This window comes from Aphelocoma coerulescens, chromosome 5 (genome assembly GCF_041296385.1).
Source record: "Aphelocoma coerulescens isolate FSJ_1873_10779 chromosome 5, UR_Acoe_1.0, whole genome shotgun sequence".
NCBI classification, from domain to species: Eukaryota; Metazoa; Chordata; class Aves; order Passeriformes; family Corvidae; genus Aphelocoma; species Aphelocoma coerulescens.
Window position 1 is genome coordinate 42,632,801 of NC_091019.1, and position 20,022 is coordinate 42,652,822.

At 38.5% G+C, this 20,022-nt stretch overlaps 1 protein-coding gene across 6 annotated transcripts; it reads right to left on the reverse strand.

Annotated features, from left to right (window-relative positions):
* Positions 1-3,158: 3,158 nt before the first annotated feature.
* Positions 3,159-19,207, reverse strand: MBIP (MAP3K12 binding inhibitory protein 1). Of its 6 annotated transcripts, XM_069017827.1 has the most exons (10): positions 19,066-19,207; positions 14,661-14,780; positions 12,932-12,995; positions 12,783-12,814; positions 12,583-12,679; positions 11,059-11,124; positions 9,235-9,387; positions 6,615-6,712; positions 5,277-5,315; positions 3,159-4,117 (listed from the first exon to the last, which is right to left on the reverse strand). In XM_069017827.1, exons 1-10 carry the CDS (start codon positions 19,180-19,182, stop codon positions 4,007-4,009), a joined length of 897 nt encoding a protein of 298 aa, XP_068873928.1. In that variant the 5' UTR covers positions 19,183-19,207; the 3' UTR covers positions 3,159-4,006. The 6 variants fall into 6 exon arrangements, with proteins under 6 accessions (XP_068873928.1, XP_068873927.1, XP_068873926.1 ...); XM_069017826.1 differs by having other exon boundaries at positions 3,159-4,114; positions 12,783-12,995; XM_069017825.1 differs by having other exon boundaries at positions 12,783-12,995.
* Between the last annotated feature and the right edge of the window lie 815 nt (positions 19,208-20,022).

Sequence of the window (20,022 nt, forward strand, 5' to 3'; positions counted from 1 at the left end):
CAGTGCAAGATTTCCCAAATGGGAAAACCTTCTATACAGAATTAATATTGTGTAACCTAAATCTGGGTGGTAACAGTGAAGAATGATAAAAGGAACAGGAGAACCTACCTGATCAACATGTGGCTTAAAGGCTGGCATACTTTAAGACAGAAATCTGAAAGGCGCAGGAGCAGGCTGTCCCTATGTGCTCACAGGCAAGCCAGCAGGGAAGACTACCACACTGGGTAAACAGGGAGCTTTTGCTGGTACTCAGGGGAAAAAGGAGAGTTTATATCCTTTGGAAGAAGGGGCAGGCAACTCACGAAGAGTGAGCACAAGGATACCATTAAGTCATTTACAGTGAAAATTAGAAAAGCAAATGCTCAGCTAGAACTCCTTTTATTATTCTTCCGTTACCGAAGGGATTGAGGAAAACACCACCTGTGCTTCTATGCCTTCAACCAGTTGTCTTAGCCTCCTGAAGTCAGTTTCTAATTGTCCTAAACTTTATCTCATCACTGACAACCCAGTCAATCAGAAGTAGGAAATAATCAGATGTTACTCGTCTCCTAGTAACATCTCTTCCCTGAACCCCAGGGAGGCAGCAGACTTTGGGATGGATCCAGTCAGCATACAGGGCCCTCAGTTTCCCTGACAAGGAAATCACTACAATAACTACCCTTCTTTCTTTCTTAAAACCTGGAGTTGAAATGTGTCTGGTTGACTGGCTTGCTCTGGGCAAACCGCTGGGTAGACCTTCACTATCATTTGCTGGATTATCGAGTTCCAGTTTCACACCTATTCCACAAGCACACCTGAGAGGGCAAGAGAGGCTGGGAGGGGATCCTCCTGCCTCCCAAACAGGCACCTGTTTCCAATTCCCCCTGTCTTTTAGGTCCCGTCCTTCTGCCTGATGGCAAGAGGCTCAGGGTTCCTCTGACTCTTGCTAAGCTTCCATCTGCTGCATTTCCCCCAGGGATGGAAGGGTGTGACTGCCAGCCTATTTCTCTGAAGTTTGCCTGAGACAAAACATAAGTGCTTTTGTGGAGACACCTATACTTGGCTGCATCACGGCAGAAACATCTATTGTACAGCAACAGGCATTCTGCCTGCAAATCCAGAGCTCTTTAATTTGCAAGCAACTTGATAAAATCTTCTTCTGGTTTTCCTGTAAGATGGTATCTGTCTGTGAGCAAATCCACTGCCATTAAAATGATAAGCATAGAGCAGATCCTTCATTAATTTAAGCTCACAAGCAAGCGTGCTGTTTATTTAAAGTCTGTCTCACCTTCAACGTGTGGACATTTGAGAGGATTTCTCAGCCTCACTACCCACCCCTACCTCCCTCAGTCAATAGTCTAGGTGTTGAGACACATCAACAAGATAGCAGACACTTCCTCTGCTTTTGCTTAATCTTTGGTTACCTTTCAGACTACAGGTCCTGCAGCTGCTCTGATTAGCAAGCACTGGGGCGTTTCAGATGCAGAGGAAGAACAGCAGAATGTGTAGTTCTGGAAAAAGGATGGTGTTAAGAGGTCAATCCTGGATCCACCTTATTATGGGGCTGTGGTGGATTGGAGAGCTCATCTTTCTGCAGAAACAGTCCTGACAGTGGAAGTTAGTTGTAGAGGGTAAAACCCAAGGAGACAAAAGGCAAGGGAAGGACTGCACAGAAGAGCAGCCTGTTTCCCTATGCCTCTTCGCATAAAGTCATCCAGCAGAGAAAGGGAAACTTCCAACAGCTTGGCAGACCTCTGAAATATGCAAGTATGTTTAACATTCAGCTCAGAGCAGAGAATATCTTCCCCCTGAATTTTTACAGTACAGGCACACTGGCATTAAGCATTCAAGAAAGTAAGAACTTGAAACCAAAGGATGACAAAGCAAGATGAATACCATGACATTTATCAAGTTTTTCTGTTGCATGTATTTGATAGATTATATAGGGTTAATAAATTACCATCGAGTACAGCTGTCATTTCCTTAGCTATTCTTTATGCTTTTAACCCTTAACTGCCATCTTATTGCCATCTTTAGAAAGAGGAGGAGAGTTCCAAAGCAAGAGATCTTTCAAGTAGCCAGGAATTCACTGCAGAAAAAGCCACTTTCAAGCAGCCCATGCAGCTTTTGTAACCAGTATCTCTTGAGGAAATTAGCAGCTTGCAATTTATTTTAAAAACTGACCCCTGATGAGGATTGAAGTCTTTTTTTCCTGTGTATATATACATATGCGCTTGTCCTAATGTAAACCACCAACAAAGAAATTTAACACTAGACAAATACTTCAGGCCTAGCATCTGCCAAGTAATTTTTTCTAGGGCTTCACTCCAGAATTTTCCAAAAAACCCTACATACTGTAAAAGTAAGTCTACTGCAAATACAGTAGACTTAGCCACTATGTGCTACCAGTACTCATATTACTACTGCTACTGCTTTATAAAAGCTAAATCCCTTTGGCCATTCCTCCTGGCCCTGTAACAGCCACCTCCTACCACTCTTTCAAGTACTGTTCGAAGTGTGTGGCATGGCAACTATACCCACATTGTACTCTTTTGAGCTATGGCTCCTGAGCGAGAGGACCAAAAAAGAAAAAAGAAGTAAAGTTTATCTACTTGAAGTAAAAAAGTTGCACCTCACTGCACTGCTTCACCAAAATACCCCTCATAAAAGATCCTGTTAGGATGTTCAACACTGGCAACGTCTCATGTAACAAAAGTTGTCTCTGTAGGATAGTGTCCTGGTATGTGGCACACACACAACCATCTTCAACTGCAACAGTACTTCTTGGTATCCCCTGTTGTATCTGAGGCACTCAGATCTCTTCTGGGAAGGACAACAAGCACCTTAGAGGCAACTACCATACTGTTGTCCTTCCTGGAGCCAGGACAAGACCTCAAGCAGCTTTACCTCCCATCTCTGCTGGTTCACCTGCAGAGAAACATTAGCTGCAGTTGTTATAACAAATGCTATTCTGGATAAAAAGATGAGTTCACAGAAAATGTCTACTATTACTCAATGGCTGTGTCCAGTCACTACTGTTCATAACATCTGTCACAGAGACTGATACAGGGACATCAACAATATGACTGCTGTAAGCAGAGCAGTGCATTTAAAACTCCCTCTATAACAGCTTCTTTTCTTCTAAGCTGAAATAATGACAGACAGTAAATAAAAAGAACTTGTATAAATAGAAAATACTTTATTAAAAAACAAACAAACAAAACCAAACAAAAAGTCACAACAAAATCTCACTTCACTGTGTGGCCAAAGGTCTGACTTTAATTTAAACTATACAGCTGGCATCCATGCTTCAAAAGTCATGTAAGCATGCAAATGGAAAGGAAATTGGTGCCTTGCTGGCATGCTCCTCAAAATCTCCCCTGGGATGGTTTTTAGAATACATTGTTTTTGAGCAGGTTATGAAATGTGAATTCCCACAAGACACTGAAAAAGTGAAGAAAAGTTGTTTTTATTTACACATACAGGATTTCCATAATTACCTGTCACACAGAAATGCAATTTGCTGCATTTCTAACAGCTGTGAAAACAGTGACAAACAGAAAAAACCCCATAGGTAAGCATGCATTCTGTAAGGTTTTGGTAATTTTTTTCCACAAGTCAGTTTATTTCTGAGGAAGTATTTAATTTCACAAGTCTATGCAAACTACTTACATGAACAGTATTCAAAAGATAGTCCTTTGGAATACTTAGTCACCAAGAATTACATGAGATGTAGCTTTTGTGTGTAGGTTAAGACTTTTGACATACAAACAATGCTGCAGTCCTCCTTTATAACAGAAGGGAATGGATTATTAGAATGACATTCCTGAAAAGTTCTTCATTTTAAAGTAACTATTTCATTAATAAGGCTGCTTTTAAGCAAGTTACTTGGAAAGAAAGCTTTCAAGATCATCCAAAAGGAGCATATATGCATGCTTTGTTTTCATTGCTAGTCATCTCTGATGAACACTACGCAGGTCTATGGTTTAGGTATGTGTAAAGCATGATGAGGATTCTGAAAACACTTTTATCGAAGAAGTTGCTCAGACTCCTTGGACTTGCTTTCTTTTGTTTTCCTCAGTAATGCCTGTTTTATAGCATTGATCTTTTCATCAAGTTCAGCCAATGAATAGCTCTGCTAAAAGAACAAAATAAAAATCACAATCATTTACATCTTGTAATTGCTAGAGAAGTAGCTTATCACTTGATACTTGAGGTCACTGCATACTGCACTAAGCAGAAATAGATCTACTTCTGCAGAATTGTCTGAATCTAGTCTTTGCCTATTTATATTTAAAGGAAAAAGAACATAAACTTGCAAGAAAGACAGTCCTAACCGTGGATCAATATATTGGTGCTACTTCTATTAAATGCTTGTTTAGCCTGCTCATGAAAAACCCTAAGAAATCCCTTCATGTTAAAACACTGGATAAGACTACCTAGATTTTGTAGAACTTCAGTTTACAGCTGAAGGGTTTTCTTTCCCTACTGCCCAACATCAAGCTCCTCTGTGCCACTTAACCTGACAGTTTTTTTATGTCTTCTTACACAAACCAGTCATCATCCTTTTTACAAGAATATTTCACCCTATGCAGGACTTTTTTTTTCTAAACAATCCTACTTTCTCAAGTCTCAGATGGCCCACATCCCATTCTAAGCATTCTCCCCAGTCCATCTGTCTCCAAGGGTGATGGCTAGGAGTACACAAGGTTCCAGCCATGGTCCCACTTGTACCAATAAAAACTTCTCTCTTGTGGCTAAGGTACATGGCTAATGCATTCCCTTATGCGATGGTGTTGTGAAAATGGCAAGCCTTACTTACAGGTATCTGCTATATTGTTGCTATATTACCTGCTATAATGTTGGGTCCTTCTGCAATACTTTTGCCAAGCCAGCCATTTCTAATTTTGCCTTTTCATAAACCAGTAAAGCAAGTTGAAAAATAATTTTTACATCAACAAAAAACACTAAGCCACAAAACAGAATGACATTAATAGAGGGCTGATCAGAATACAGAAATTGCCTGTTACTTTCAGCTTGATTAACAAAATTATTGATTTGTTTTATTCTATCATCCTTCTAACTGGTGAAAACACTAACTTACCCTAGTATATATTCTTAGAAGACCATGTAATTAATTGTAACACCCACTAGCTTTCTGTCTCCTTCCCTCTCTCTTTGCCAGCAAGCTATCCAATACTGATGCAGCTATTTCTGAGAACTTAGATATTTGCTTCATAGAACTTTCCACTCAAAACATCCTAAACTTAAGAAGAACAAGAATTGATAGCACTTACATGGGGAGATTGAATCTTTCTCCTCTTGCCAGAACAGCTCTGAAGAAAAGACATAATCAAAATAGACTTAATGTTGCACTGACAGAGGACCACAAATAATTCTGTAACAACATTGTCAAGAGTCTTTAAAGTATAGAAAAAAACCACTGACTGCCATTCCATGGATTAAAGAAACCTTTTTTATAATTAAGTACTTTGGATCATGAGAAATACTACTGGAGAGCAGTCAGAAGCTGTTGAAGCTTCTCCACACTTGGCAGTCAACAACTATCAATTTAACTGAAGCTTCCTTCAGATAGAATTAAGCTTTTGAAACTGTCAATATTTTTCTCCCTAAAATTTGCCTATATCCACACCAATATTTATGCAAAACTTTGGATAAAATGTGCTAATTACTGTGCAATACTACTATTGCCACCATCACAGTTTTTTCCCTGATCCTCCTTCTAGAGATCCTAAAGCACTTTCAATAGAAATTTCAGCTTATGAAATTGTATGTTTTAACTTCTGGTTTTCAGCCACTTAAAGGAATACCCTCACAAATAAAGAACTTTATTGGTCTCCAAGACAAATTTAAAAAATTAAACAAAAATGTGTAATATTGCTATTGATTTTTGATTACTGACTCTTTCTCAAGCAAGAAGATACAAATTAAAATGCATTCAACAATAAAAGAGACATTCTTACTGTTACATGGGGAAAGAAGAGCAAGATAACACACAAGAAATTCCTACAGTCAAGTAGAGCCGAATGTAGTAACAGCTAATGTTTCTTTGTCCTAATACCCTTTGGTGAGTTAAGGTTAAGATGTACTATTCAGAGACAGAGCTCTGCCTGAAAACCAGAAACTAGGAAAACTAAGCCACAGAATCACATGAAGGAATTTTTAAGGGGTTTACTCTCTCATCTGTTTAGAAGTTATTCGCATATCGTTATCAATTGGATCATGTACAGAAGACCAAATTATTTTAGTTGTTTTAAGACATTAATGATTTCTATCAAAAATCAAAACTTCAGTCAATTTTCTTGACATAAGAAACACTTCAGATTTTAAGGCAGGGAGGAGAAATACAAGCTCTCTGATACATTTCTTACAAATTAGTGAAGCTTGGGTGGCAGCAGAGTTTTTCTCCTAACAGATACACTCTTCTTTTGAGTGAGAAATTAGGTAAATATGAACTTGGTTAGATGGTCCACATGTAATATAACCACTAACCAAGCCAGAGTTGTTTATTAAAAGTGTCTGCCCTCTAAGTTTTTCTCTGTACATCAAAGATTCAAGCACAAAAGGCCAAAACACATTTAGGTATGGCAAAAGAAGGTGAGAAAATTTCTTACTACAGATTGAAAATATTCAGGAGACAGTCCTTCCAGCTCAAGGATTTTATCTTCAAGCTTCTTAATTCTCTGATAAATGTCTCTTGGTACTGGACCACCTAAATACACCAGTAGTAATGCAAAGAAATCAGGAAAAGTGCTTGAATAACTTATTTAACTAAAGATTACAAGTTTCAAATTTGCATTCTTCAAGATTAGCTATCAACCAGTAGCTGAAACAAAATAAATGGATGGGATAATAAAAAGGAAGGATAATTAATATGATTCAGGATAAAACCTGATTGATAAGCCAGTGCAGTCAATGAAAGCAGTAAGACAACTTCATGTAGTTGGCTGAAGTATGTCAGACAAGGTCCCTGAAACAACTAATGATCACTCTTACAATACATTGGTCATAAATGAAACGCTATCACTTCAAAGCTGACACCAGCATTAGGAGAGAGCAGATGGGATGGCAGACCACACATGAATTCAGCTTTGATATCTAAGATAGGTTTCTTTCAGAACAATCTCCACTGAGCATCAGAGATAAGAGGACAAGTATGAGTTGTGCTTGACAAAGAACAGCATTTGCCTGACCATAGATGGGAGAACAGGAGTGGGGAATGTGTGCATTGAACTGAATAACAGAGCTCTGGAAAAAAAAAAAAAAAAACCAAACAAAAAAGCTCCCCCAAGAACCACCCTCACAAAAAAACCCACAGCAAAACCAACTCACACCATAAAAACAAGAGCACCAAAAAAATCCCACCTCAACCCACTTGCTGTTTTCATCTATACTACAGCAGCTTGGGCTCATTTCTCCATGTAAAAACAGAACTGATCAAAAGATCAGCCTTAGCAAGCATCTTATTTGCACTCCATAGGTATTCTATAATGAAATAACTATATGAAATAACTATCACAACTAAGTACTGGCTATTCCAATTAAAATGATAGTCTGGTTCTGAACCATGCTGACAACCAAGGCTGTTGCAAGCTTTTAGACACCCATTTCCTTTTATTTCCGGGTCTGCTAGACAAGACAATTCTATTCTGCTAACTACCAAAATAAGCACTAATGTGGGGTTTTGGAGGTTTTTTTTCCATTCATCTATTTTGTCCCTTCAAAGAAACAATTTTGCAGGTAGCTTCCCTCCTTCAGTTCTGCTTTCTACTCATCACTCAGCACCTACTAATTAAATTGGCTCACCTCTCACTCTTAATATTGCTTTCTCTTAATGTAAAGGGAAAAGAGCAATACTGCACTAGAAGCTGTTCTGAAACACAGCCAGTGAGTCAAGATTAACTCTTTCTGTTGCCAGAAACAAAAACTGGTGGAATAGGTAGCTGAGGCATGTTACCTGCTCAGATGAGTATTTTTTGCACAGCTGCTGGGGTATGCATCAAATAATACAGAGACGTTCCCCATGAATGCTGATTTGAACAGGAGTTAAGCTGGTGTTGCATGCTTCCACCTTCTTAACCTATATTATAGTTTAGCTGACCCATTCCTTCAAACAAAATAATGTCACCTATTATAGGCACAACCTGGAAGCAAGGACCCCTCCTTAGCTACCTTCAGTCATTATCCCTCAGATGCACAAACTCCAAAGCTACTACACATTGTAACCCTAATGCTGACCAGCCACTTCCAAATTCTACTTCCATGCACAAAAGCCGGCTTATTTTTGAGACTGCTACACAGCTAAGCATCAAGCTCTGACTGATGCCTCAAGAGTATCTGCACATATCTTACTCTCCTTCCTGCCAGAGGACTTTAATCCACTACACAGTCACAGGAACCTAGTAATCTAGTCAATGTTCCAAGTTAAGAGAATGGATTGGCATCTATTCAGTATTCAAAAGACAAAAAAGTCAAGTGTGTCCATAGTGTCATGCGTAGAAAATTCACTTTACTAGATGGAGATCAGGTTTCTGTTCTACTTTGAAAAGAATTTTCAAAAAAAATACTAATTTCTCATTCCTAAGTTCCTCATTGATTTATATTACAGAAAACTAGGGTTGGGGTGAGGAAAGCAACTACCTAAAAAATGTCACTAGGCTGATGGCTATGGCATGTATTTTAGTGAAATGTATGGACTCATGTTTGCAGGCCTAAAGGGAAGTAGTGACAGCAAGCTTCCCACATTCTGGGAAATAGGCTTTACATCTAAATGTATTTCAAGAAACATCCATCTTTAGGAAAAGGTTTCAGGTCATCCTTTGTGTTGATTCTACCACCAGCCCACAAGTTGTCCATGAAGCAGCCCTTCAACCTAAACTCAGCTTTTCCTGTTCAGTGGTTCAAGGCAGGACTCCAGTGGCTACAGAGAACCCCCACCTCCAGATGCTCCGTGTTATTTTAAATCCTGTTCTGATGTGCCTCTCTCTTATCTGCCACCACATAATGTGTACACTTACTAACTCAGCATTTCAAATTTGGCCTAAATCTGGGTTAGTTTTTGGGCATAAAACCCTAAACAGTAGACCATCGTACTTGGGGTGACTAAACCCTTCAGTGGATCTATCCACTGTCTTTACAGTATCAGTTTTTATAGACTTGCCTTGTTTCACCCCAGTAATGATAACTGTAGTATAAAATGGCACACCAGTGTCAAAATTAAAACATGATACAAACCTGTTTGTAACCGTAAGTGTGCTTCAATGTTTTGCAATCTCTCCTCAACAGCTTGGTTTCCACAATCATGCAGGGGTACACTGCCTTTGTGACTGGGCCCATGCGTTCCTTCAGATCTAGTCTGAGGTCCATATGTATTTACTACCCTAGAAACTGTTTAAAGACAAAATAAATTTCACATATATGCACATGACACACAAAGCAGATCTAACTAAAAGAATCAAAGTATTCAAGCATGAAAACCTGTGTTAAATCAGTTTCATGAAAGTCTTGCATATGAAGGGTTCCACATACATTAAGATCAAAAGCTCAAGTAAAAGCATTTTCCTATTTTTTTGCACGAGTAACTAAACCTAGCAAAAACCTAGGATTTTAATATGCAAAGTAAAAGAATTACTCATACATTCATGTAGAATGGCAGTGTCAAGAATTTGTCATCAGCTGCTGATAAACAGCAGAAACCTAGGTATCTATGTCAGCAGTTGTACATGTGAGCTTTTGTGAACACAAAGAAGAGGCCAGACCTCATATTACAGGAAGCATCATAAATATATGAAGATGAGGGGAGGTACACAACTGGAAGAACCAATACGAACCTCAGCAAGGAAGTTCACTTCTAATTTTTGTCATTTGGGTAAAAGCTTTAGTGACTCTTCAGCTGCATTTGGGACTATCTTTTACCCATGCTGAGCCATGTCTTCATCAGGAGATTTTGATCACTTCTTGTTAAATCACAGTCATTCCTTAAGTTCTCCTCATAGAATTACTGCAGTGTACTGCAGATTTAAAGACTATACTGGCAACTCCAGATGCTGAAGCACACAAACACATACACCATCCTACTCAATATTTCATGAAGGCCACATGCTACATTCTTGTTTTAATTTATGCTGGTTTTACTTCCAATTCCTTTCTAAGTGTTTTTCACATTTCAGTTATGAACTGTTCCTTGAAGTGCAAACTTCCCTTTTTTCCAGTATCATGCTGCCAACTTACAAATTAACACTCAGTTTAAAACACTGACTTATTCAAAGAGGTTCTGTGTGAAAGATTCTAAAATCGAACTCACTTCCCCATCTCCTTCTTAGCTCACCATACCTTTCAATACTTATTATTGTGCTTTACAGTCTTATTCTGAATTACAGAATTCAAAATAATTATTGGTTTCTAGGACCAATATTAAGTGGATAACTGAATATTATCACTCTCAAAAATGAAAAAGAGGGTTACTTTCATTCTCATTTTGGGTATTTAATTTGTTTTTAAAGAAGGGTAACTTGCATATACCTAGAGAGTAGCAGATGAACAAGCAGTATTTTACACACAACTTCTGTTAGACAATCGCTTCCACATTATTTATGCCTTTCCAAAAGTTAGTGCAGTGATAAACTCGTTCCGCAGCATGTCATTTCTTATAAATCTGTCTTAGAACTTCCACTGTCCCCAAATTATATTCTATTTCAATACACTTACTCCAATTAATGAAAAATAGAATATAATCCTATTCAATCTCATTTCCTTATTGATGGCCTCACCTTAAAGAAAAACTAAGAATTGTTCAGCTTCTCTGCCCTCCTTTATCTCTTCCACATTTCGTTTCAGACAATGAAAATAGGCTATTTTGTTTTGGTCTTTAGTGCCTAACCATTAATTTAGATTTAAAACCTTGGAGACATAAATGAAGATGTAAAAAGTATTCACTAGAGTCAAAAATCAGTATGTTAAGTTTGCATTTTTGAGCATTCTATAAAAAGTTTTGATATTAAAAACTTATCAGTGCTGTCATATCTGGACACTTAAATGGGTATTAAAAGAGTTGCTTACCCTTTATATGACTTTTAAATCCAGGATAGGGTGTGAAAATTGCATCTGTTCTGGCACAGCTATTTTCTAAATAAATAATGATATAACAAGTGAGGTCCTAATTATGTATTTATAACTGAAAATATTCTAACCACCATCAGCCTTGATGCTTTTAACAAATCTAATTAAAATGCTTCAAACAATAAAAAAAATCAGAAATACTTAATTCATTCTATAAACACTTGCCCATTAATAATTTCACACACTTGCATGGACCTACTAGTTTTAATTGGATAAGTCACTCATATTAATGTGCACACGCACGTATAGAGAAATTTACTGGGTCAGGACCAAATTTATTTGGTTCTTACTTTTCACTGCATTTCTCTGTAACTTATTTCTTTCTTCCTGTACAGAAGCTTTTTTCCTGCTTACCATTGTTATTCTGGTTTTATGTCCTTTTCTGAAACTCTTCTATTTTTTGACTGATCTAGTTTATTCATCAGCATTCTTTCCTAAACCTTCCTGCATTTATTCTGATCCATGTGAATTTTTCCATTTGCTTAACCATAGAAACCTACAGTATGGACCACCTTAATTTATTCTAATGTTTATATGTTAATCTCTGTTCATATGCACCAAAGCTTTACACATACTTTATTATGCCTGAACAATGAGACAGGTCTTATTATCATTTCTTCTGTACATAATTAACAATTTTGGGAAACAGTGTTTTACTTTCTAGCATATTCTACTAAACTTCATATATCCGTACATTCCAACTAACATTCAAGCAGTTAAACTCTCTAAGAAGCTTACTGAACAACAAGCTTTGATCTCTAAGAGCGTAAGTACCTCATAGAAACAATGCACATGTGGGCTCACAGGTACTTGTAAGATATCTCTGTACTACTTATGTAGTTTTACATATATAAAACTGTCTTAACTTCAAAAATCCATTTGGCTACAGTTACTGATCCTGTAATGGGGATCCAGTCTACCAGCTGGATTTAAGATTGGTTACAGATACAGCCAATTGTACTAGCTGGTGTATGAAAAACACCAACAATGTGAGCAATGTTAAAAAAAAAAAGGTCAAGTAGCTAGTAATCCAAATTCATTGTAAAAATACTTCTTTGTAATTTAACTAGCACTAAATTAACTTCAATTTGAATATGCAATTTACAAGACATTTCTGAACTGCAATTCCATTTACTTTGGAGGAATATCTAGTTAAAACACTGGGAACAATAGCTACAAAACCATATGAACTAAGATAGCAGCTCTTAAAATTAACACAGTAAGAGATACAATTTTTCTGTATGGAATGCCTTAAACATTGTCATCCAGTGACTACTTACTTTGTTTTTCTACCTGACATCTGAAGTGCACATGCAAGTTCTAAATTTTAAAATAAAGTTATTCTTAAGAGAAAGTTCAGTTTTAAATACAGATTAGTGCTTTTGGAAAATAAAAAAAAAATTAAACAAAAAACCCCACGCAACTTAAATCGCTATGAAGATTAAAGTCTGGCTAGCCAGTTACCTTGATTACAATCAATAACATTGCAAAATTCCCTGACATTATTTTCATTGATCTCGGCTTGTTTCCTCTCGATGAAGGCTGATATCCGCCTGTCAATCTGCAGGTAATAAACATGATGGCATGTATCTATTTCATTCTTTAAATTTGAAATTTAGAAAGGTCTTTCATTTTTCTGTTTTCAAATTCACATAATCACTTACTTCTGCTTTTCCAGCTTTTATTTGGACCACTTCTGGATCAAAATGAAAATGAGAATCCTTCAGATCTCTCAAGTCATAACTTCCATACTTTTCTTCAGTCTGACTGTTACCATCATAAATATCTAAACTTGTTTCGCTTTCTGTTTTACCTGCAGGTTCAACATGGCCTATATTTTCCTCTTTGATCAATGACTGTAGTTTTTCTAAGAGAGGCTGAACAAAGAAAACAGTATGTTAGGGTTAAAAAAAATAAAGTCCCAAAGCCAAGAAGACAAGTACTATTACAATTTCCAACCAGACCAATGGAAATAATTTTGGGAATTACAACATCCTCCTCTGACAGAACACAGTAATAAGATTAAAAAGAAGTTCCAAATATTGTGCACACCACAGTTCTGACCTTTTTGACCTGTGTCTTTTAGAGGTTTGAAAACTCCCAAATTTCTGTGAAAATCTGCCCATACTCCTGTGTTACTAGCTAAATCAAAGCTTCAATCACTGGCATCAATGCCACTTAATTAACATGTCATTCAAATGCCTACTCAGAACAGTAAGGCTTAGTATTTTTCCTCCTTAACATGAAATCCAGTGCTCTTACACTGTAAAGCCTTTACTTTATCACCACAGCACTACATTCTCCACTTGAAACCGTAGTTGCCCAAGTGAATGAGAGAACACAGACATGAAATACATAGGCATTATCATGAACACATGCTTTGCTTGACACGGTTGATTACCTACTTAGGTCATGAAATTAAATGAGAAAAGGCACAGACATATGTAGCAGGAAAAATGCTTATTTTACTGCAATAACTCTTACGTACGATGTAACATCAAAACCTCAGTACACGTCCCTGTCTCTTTTTAATTTCTATCAGTTTTATCTAGTCTGAATTTCAAGGCATATTTTCTCTCTATAAATTACTTTAATTTTTTAAAAGACAACATGAACTTTAGCATTTTCTGAAATGGAATCAAATTCCTACTTGCAGTGTTCTTACATATTAGACATAAATTTTATTTGCTTTTATCTTGCATATTTTCTCTTTCTGTTCATCACACCAAAGATATGGCGGATTTCTGGAAAACAAAGGGTCTTTCTTTTACCTACAGACAAGAAAATACAGAAACTTCCTTTTTCATCCTCTCAGTACTATGCACCTCCAATAATTCACTGACTAGCTGAAGCAAAATAGTAGTACTCAAACCCCCATCTTTTACATATGAACTATCAAGGTCAGAACACTGTTCAGTTACCAGCTGACAAACTGCTCACCCTCCCTGACATGCAACTAAATTACTTTTGGCAGGGTTGGAAAGTTTCAAATAGTTAAAAGAAATGACAGTAATGGTGACTGGCTACTTGGCAAGATGAGACATTAATGTCAAAGAAATTACTCTTTAAAAAAAAAGCCTACGCTGAAAATATATTTAATTGCAGTAAGACACTCCAGGATGTGTCATGCTGGGATAATGCCACTTCTTGAACCACTGAAAGCACTCTATGAGCCTCAAAACTCACCCAACGCATGGAATCATTATCGTAGCATGACACACACCTGCCGTGTCTTATTGCTTAATTATAACCCACCATAGATGGAAATGTATCACATTTACAATGCAAGTCTAGAAATCAATGAGGCTGCATTTATTCAGCCTGCTCACCTACAGTGGCTATTCCCACCACTAATCTGAAAAATCCGTAAGTGTGAGTACCTATGGAGCATAGTGGAATCCCAAGCATTTAACACCTCTGCATTCCTTTTTTGTTGAACACAGCAACATAAGATCAAAATTACTGAAATTTTACAGCAGAGATAACTACTTTTAGTTGTTGATCACTTTTTTGAAGTCAAATGTGTCCCATGAAATATTTACCTGTAAACATAAAATATGCTGCTGAAGTGCACTAAACAGCAACGCTGGCTGAAGTGCTGATGTGCTCTGAAGCTTGCTCCAATCGATTACAACTTTCACAATATCGCCTCCAAGATTAAGCTTCAACAGGGCAAAACAAACACAATAAAAAATTATATTATCTGTATTAACATCAAAAAAGTATACAAGACTTCTACAAGACAACAATTATGCTCAGTCTCATATAGATCCACCCCACTTTTAGATGAGAACATTGGAAAGATTTGCTATCAATTATAGTGCAAGCAGCTATCATATTCTCAGTAAGTTAGTATTTGTAGAATATATTCTAAAATTAAAATTTCCTTACTAACTCATCATGCTTTCATTGTATTAATTCGGTCTTTGGATTTATTACATTAATTCTTGTATGAAAGCACATTGTTCATGTTAATCGCTCATACCATCTTTTCTTTTAGTGGATACTAGAACCACCAGTACGAAGAAACATGACCCAGGATAGCAGTCTCTGTAAGTTCATGTGTTTTATTCCAAGACTGCAAGACTATCTATGCCTCCATGACCCATGTCTGATGTAACACCATGCCACATTCTTGAATTTTTACATGCTGCTAATCCAAAGGAAGCTTTATTTTAAAAATAAGTGCATAAAAATAAACATTTTTGAAAATCTCAAGGTTTAACAAACTCTAGATTACACAGCACCACTATTAAACCTATTTTCAAAACACACTATTTTCCTGTATATACATTTGTATTGAAATTAACAATTGCCACAGTCTATTCTCACTGCCAAGGAATTACAATATTTAACTCCCAAGGCAATAAAGAAAAACATACATAATGAATTTGAAGTATTATTTAAAAGAACTATGTATCTTCTATAAGCTAAAAATACACTAATACAAAGCTGATTGTCAATAATCTCTAATGAACTAACACACTTTCACACCTAACTTTGCCCTTTTTGTTACACTAAAGCTCTTCTCAAGATCTTAAAGTAGTGCTCACTTTCATTTCCCAAAGTTAAGTAGGTTGTTCTCCAACCAAACATCCTGCAAGTGATACCCCAAACTCTAAATACAGATAAAATTCTTGTTTGAAATCAAGAGGACCTACAGGTACTCTGCTTGCAACACTGAGTTCCCAATTCATATGCATATTTGTATGTCTATCCCTCACTCCTTCCATTAAAAAAAAAAAAAAAAAAAAAAAGTGGGGCTGGAAATAGAAAAAGGTACCTCAGGAAGATGACAAAGGTGACCTTTAAGTCATGGTCTAAAGATATTTAACTTCTAACAGCATCAAGTATTATGAACAAGAACACAAAATGCATATGCACTTGTGTCCTGAAGCCACCACAAAGTGTATGAGGAAACACTGAGAACTGAACACAAGAATGCCTCCATCACTCTGAAGACAAAGCAGTGGATGACAAGCCGTCCCATGTTAGTTTCAAATCCCAGCATTAACACAGTTTTGTAAAGAGCTGTAAACCTGAACCTTCCTTCTCTAGTTGAAGATCAGCCTTGTTACATTCAGGGTTAATTCCCAAATTACATAGCAAAGGAGACAGCCTAACTAGATATATAATGTATTTTAGCTCATTTTCACACAAGTAGTTATGCCTGTTTAGTAGTTACGCTAAGTACATAGGACGTAGGAAAAGTAATGTTCTAGGATATACTAGTCTTGAACAAGACTAAAGAATGTATTTAGAATTTAGTAGGAATAAAATTTACTTTAGGAATTAAGCCACTGTGCGTATGTGATCATCTGAAGCACACATTTCTGCCCAAAGTTTCTAGAGCAACATCTCCTATATTACAGTCTACTGACAGGGTAAGAAAGGTGTAGATTAAGTAACCCAAATGAAACAAAATAGAAGTGCTACTGCAATTTCCTAATAATCCTCCTTTTTCAAAAAGAATAAGCTTATGTGTGCCTTCGTATCATAATGGACAACTCCTGTGGTTCAATGCACAAAAAGCAACAGAACTGCTAACTTAGAAGCCAGTGATAGTTTTAACTCACAGACACTGCTTTTAAATAAAACAATAAACACCTCTTGCACCAACAAAGGTTTCTAATACAATAGAATAAGTTCTCAGTCTTTCACATCCTATTACTTACTAAAACTGTGACAAACAGATTTATAAATTCAGTGTTTTGATAACTTCAAAGCCTTTGTCTGATTACAAGTCCACAGCCTATTCTGCAGCAATTTACAGGATCATAAGTAATTTCAGCCCTTTAAAATTAGTTTTATGATAACACTGCCTATTACTAATCTTAAAGAACTTTTCAGGATCAGCTATATAGGTTTTAAGAGTTGTTATTGTCAGATGTCCTCCTGGTCACGCCATTGATTGCTCCAGTAAAAAAACTCCTGTGTCAGAAATATTCCTGCTTACAGCCCAACTTACTAGCATAAATCCAACTTAAACTACTATGATGAATCACAAACTGTGACTGCTAGCAATCTGGCACATGTTCACTCATCTCTGTAAAAGGGAAACGGGGTATCAGTAGTTTCAGTCAAAAATGCAAGATAGTTTGCTAGAATCAGTAAGGGGGTAAAACACAGAAGTTAAATCTGTCAGAACTCAAGCACTGGCAGACAAGTGTGTAACTTAACAACTGGAAAGGATCATAACTGAGCAATGAAGAGGACTTTCACAGCTAAGATGGAGCAACCAGATCCTTCTAGCTCATTGCACTGGACGGTAAAACGGGTCTGTTGTCATGGAAAGAAGACACCCCAAACACCAATCAAGAGAATTATACTCTGCACCATAGCTACTGTAACTCTACTGAGGGGATGCGGCAACTCTAAACGGTTTTCTCACAACTGTCTGTGCACACCCAGTCATTTTTAAAAATCCCTTGGACCTGTCCAGTGAGAGGCTAGTTGTAGAGACAGCTTTGGAAAAAAATTAAGCTACTGAAAACAAGACAGAAAAATAAATTTAAATGTATGTTTAGAAACAATTAATTAAACTTGTGATGAATGCCCTAGTTAAGAGCTTCGGAAACTTTCCCTTTAGTCTCCTTTGTGTTTTTCATAAATACAAGAGTTCCAGCTTTTCTCTGACATGTTGTAATACTGTCATTCATAGTGTTGTCCTTACACCTAGATAAACTGACAGTCATTAGCTCTTCATTGATTATATTCAGAATTTTCACCAGGAAGAATTATGGGGCCTTTAAACCTCAATAGATAGTTTTCATGCCTCAGTAATCCTGAGTCAGCTGTGCCTGAACAGTACACTGTTTAGCACTGTGCTCCTGTCCAAAAGCCACTGTAGTTTTTAATCACTTTATAGAGATAGGAAAACTGAACTCTTAAGTGCCTGAATTATCAAGCCCTTAATTTTGGTTGCCTTTTGTTTGAAAACAGAGACATTTGTTAGCAGACTTGGAGGTGAGAAGCAAGTATAATAGAGTTCTATACAGATGAGAGGTGAAACACTCTAAAAAATAATTTCAGATCAGCAAGCAGCTACTCCTAAACTGCCTCTGCATCTAAGAGCCCATTTCTGTACCAAACATACGTTAAGTTACACTAGCTCCTGCAGATATTGCTCATCATCCAGCCCCAAAGCTTCAATCTGCTAACTTTTGAAGTAAGAGTGTGCTTCTACTGCCTTCACAGAACTACATATATGTTTCCACAGTGGAAAATTAATCTGTAAATTATTTGTAGCAATAATTAAATTATTACTAAAACCTTCTCCTAGCAAAGGTCTACCATAATATCTGTTGCACAATTCATAGACATTACTAAACATGAAGTACGTGTTTCAACTTAAGTACCACAGAGCAAAGCACCTCTAAAAATTCTGACCCTCAGATACACTGCGTGTTTCATAGTATGTTATTACCAAGGCAGGGCTAATTTCAAGCTCCTGATAATGTATTTTGGTTTAATGCACTGTAAGCTTTCAGTAGCTTTTCAATTCCGAGTAATTAATTAAGATACAGCAATTAAGCAAATTGCATTTCCTATGGAAGAGATCATCTGCTAAACTATAAAGTGGCACGCGACGTCCCGTCACTGCGAGGCAAAGGGACGGTCCCGGCTGCGGGAGACAAGCAGCAGCAGCAGCAGCAGCCACGCACCCTGGGGCTGCCCCGGCCGGAGGGAGAGGCAGCCGGCACCGCTGCCCCAGCCCTGGCAGAAGCCAGGCGGGCGCGAACAACCTCCAGAAGCGAGGCAGCTCCCTTGTTTGTGGCAAACTTATGTCCTCTCCAGCTCCGTTCCTGGAGCCCACAAGGGCCCCGCAAGCCGGGAAGAAACAGGAGCCAGCTCTGCGCGGACTCCCGAGGCGAGGTGATGTGAAGCGGGCGCGGCGCCCAAGCCAGCTCCGCCCTGGGCCTCTCCCTCCGCCCGCCCCTCACTCACCTGCCCCGCCAGCCCGACCAGACAGCGCAGGGCGCTGCTCGCTACCTCAGAGGCCGCAGGTTCGACCTCTGGAGCGCGACCGCCGGGCAGGAGCGGGCCGGGCGCCGCCGCCGCCATGACGCCAGGCCTGGCCACGGCCGCGCCGTCGCCCCGAGATGACGAACGCCTGGCGCTGGCCCCGCCTCGCGCGCTGATGGACAGGCGCGGCAGCCAATGGCAGCCAATGTGGGGCCGCGCGCTCCCGGCCGGGCACGGCGCTCCCTCAGCCTCGGCCGTGCCCCGGGCCGGGCCTGTCCCGGGGCTGCGCTGTCCCGGGGCTGCGCTGTCCCGGGCCGGGCCTGTCCCGGCGCTGCCCTGTCCCGGCGCTGCGCTGTCCCGGGGCTGCCCTGTCCCGGGGCTGCGCTGTCCCGGGGTTGCCCTGTCCCGGGGCTGCCCGCGCGGGCTCGTGGCCGACGCTCATACGGGAGCGGCTGCTCTGGAGGCTCCTTCATGAGGGGAAGCACCCCAGTGTTTATTTCAGTGCATCGGATTACCGCCCTTGGTTCAGCTGGGCTTTTCTGGTTGCATCTTCACCTTTTTGCATTTATATATGTTGTTCGAAGATGTGACTCTTCTGGTTGCAGCAGGGTTTTTGTTAAACTACGAGGTTTGTCAGAGTACTCTTGTTTATAGGGTTTGCAAAATTGTCCCTGTAAGACAGTTTACTTGTCAGTTTCTTTCTTAAAACAGTATAAATGCTTACAAAGGCTTCCTACCTGATGTTTCTTTTGATACCCTAATTTTGATTTTCACACTTCTTTCTGTTCCCCGACCCTCCACCCCCAATATTTTTTATTCCATTGAAAAGTGGTGAGTGCAGTTGTATATACAAGTGTTAAAACATTCTTAAATAAAAATTTTGAAAAGGCAGATGAATTTATCTGACTAATATTTTGAGGGTTACTTTTCCACATAAGA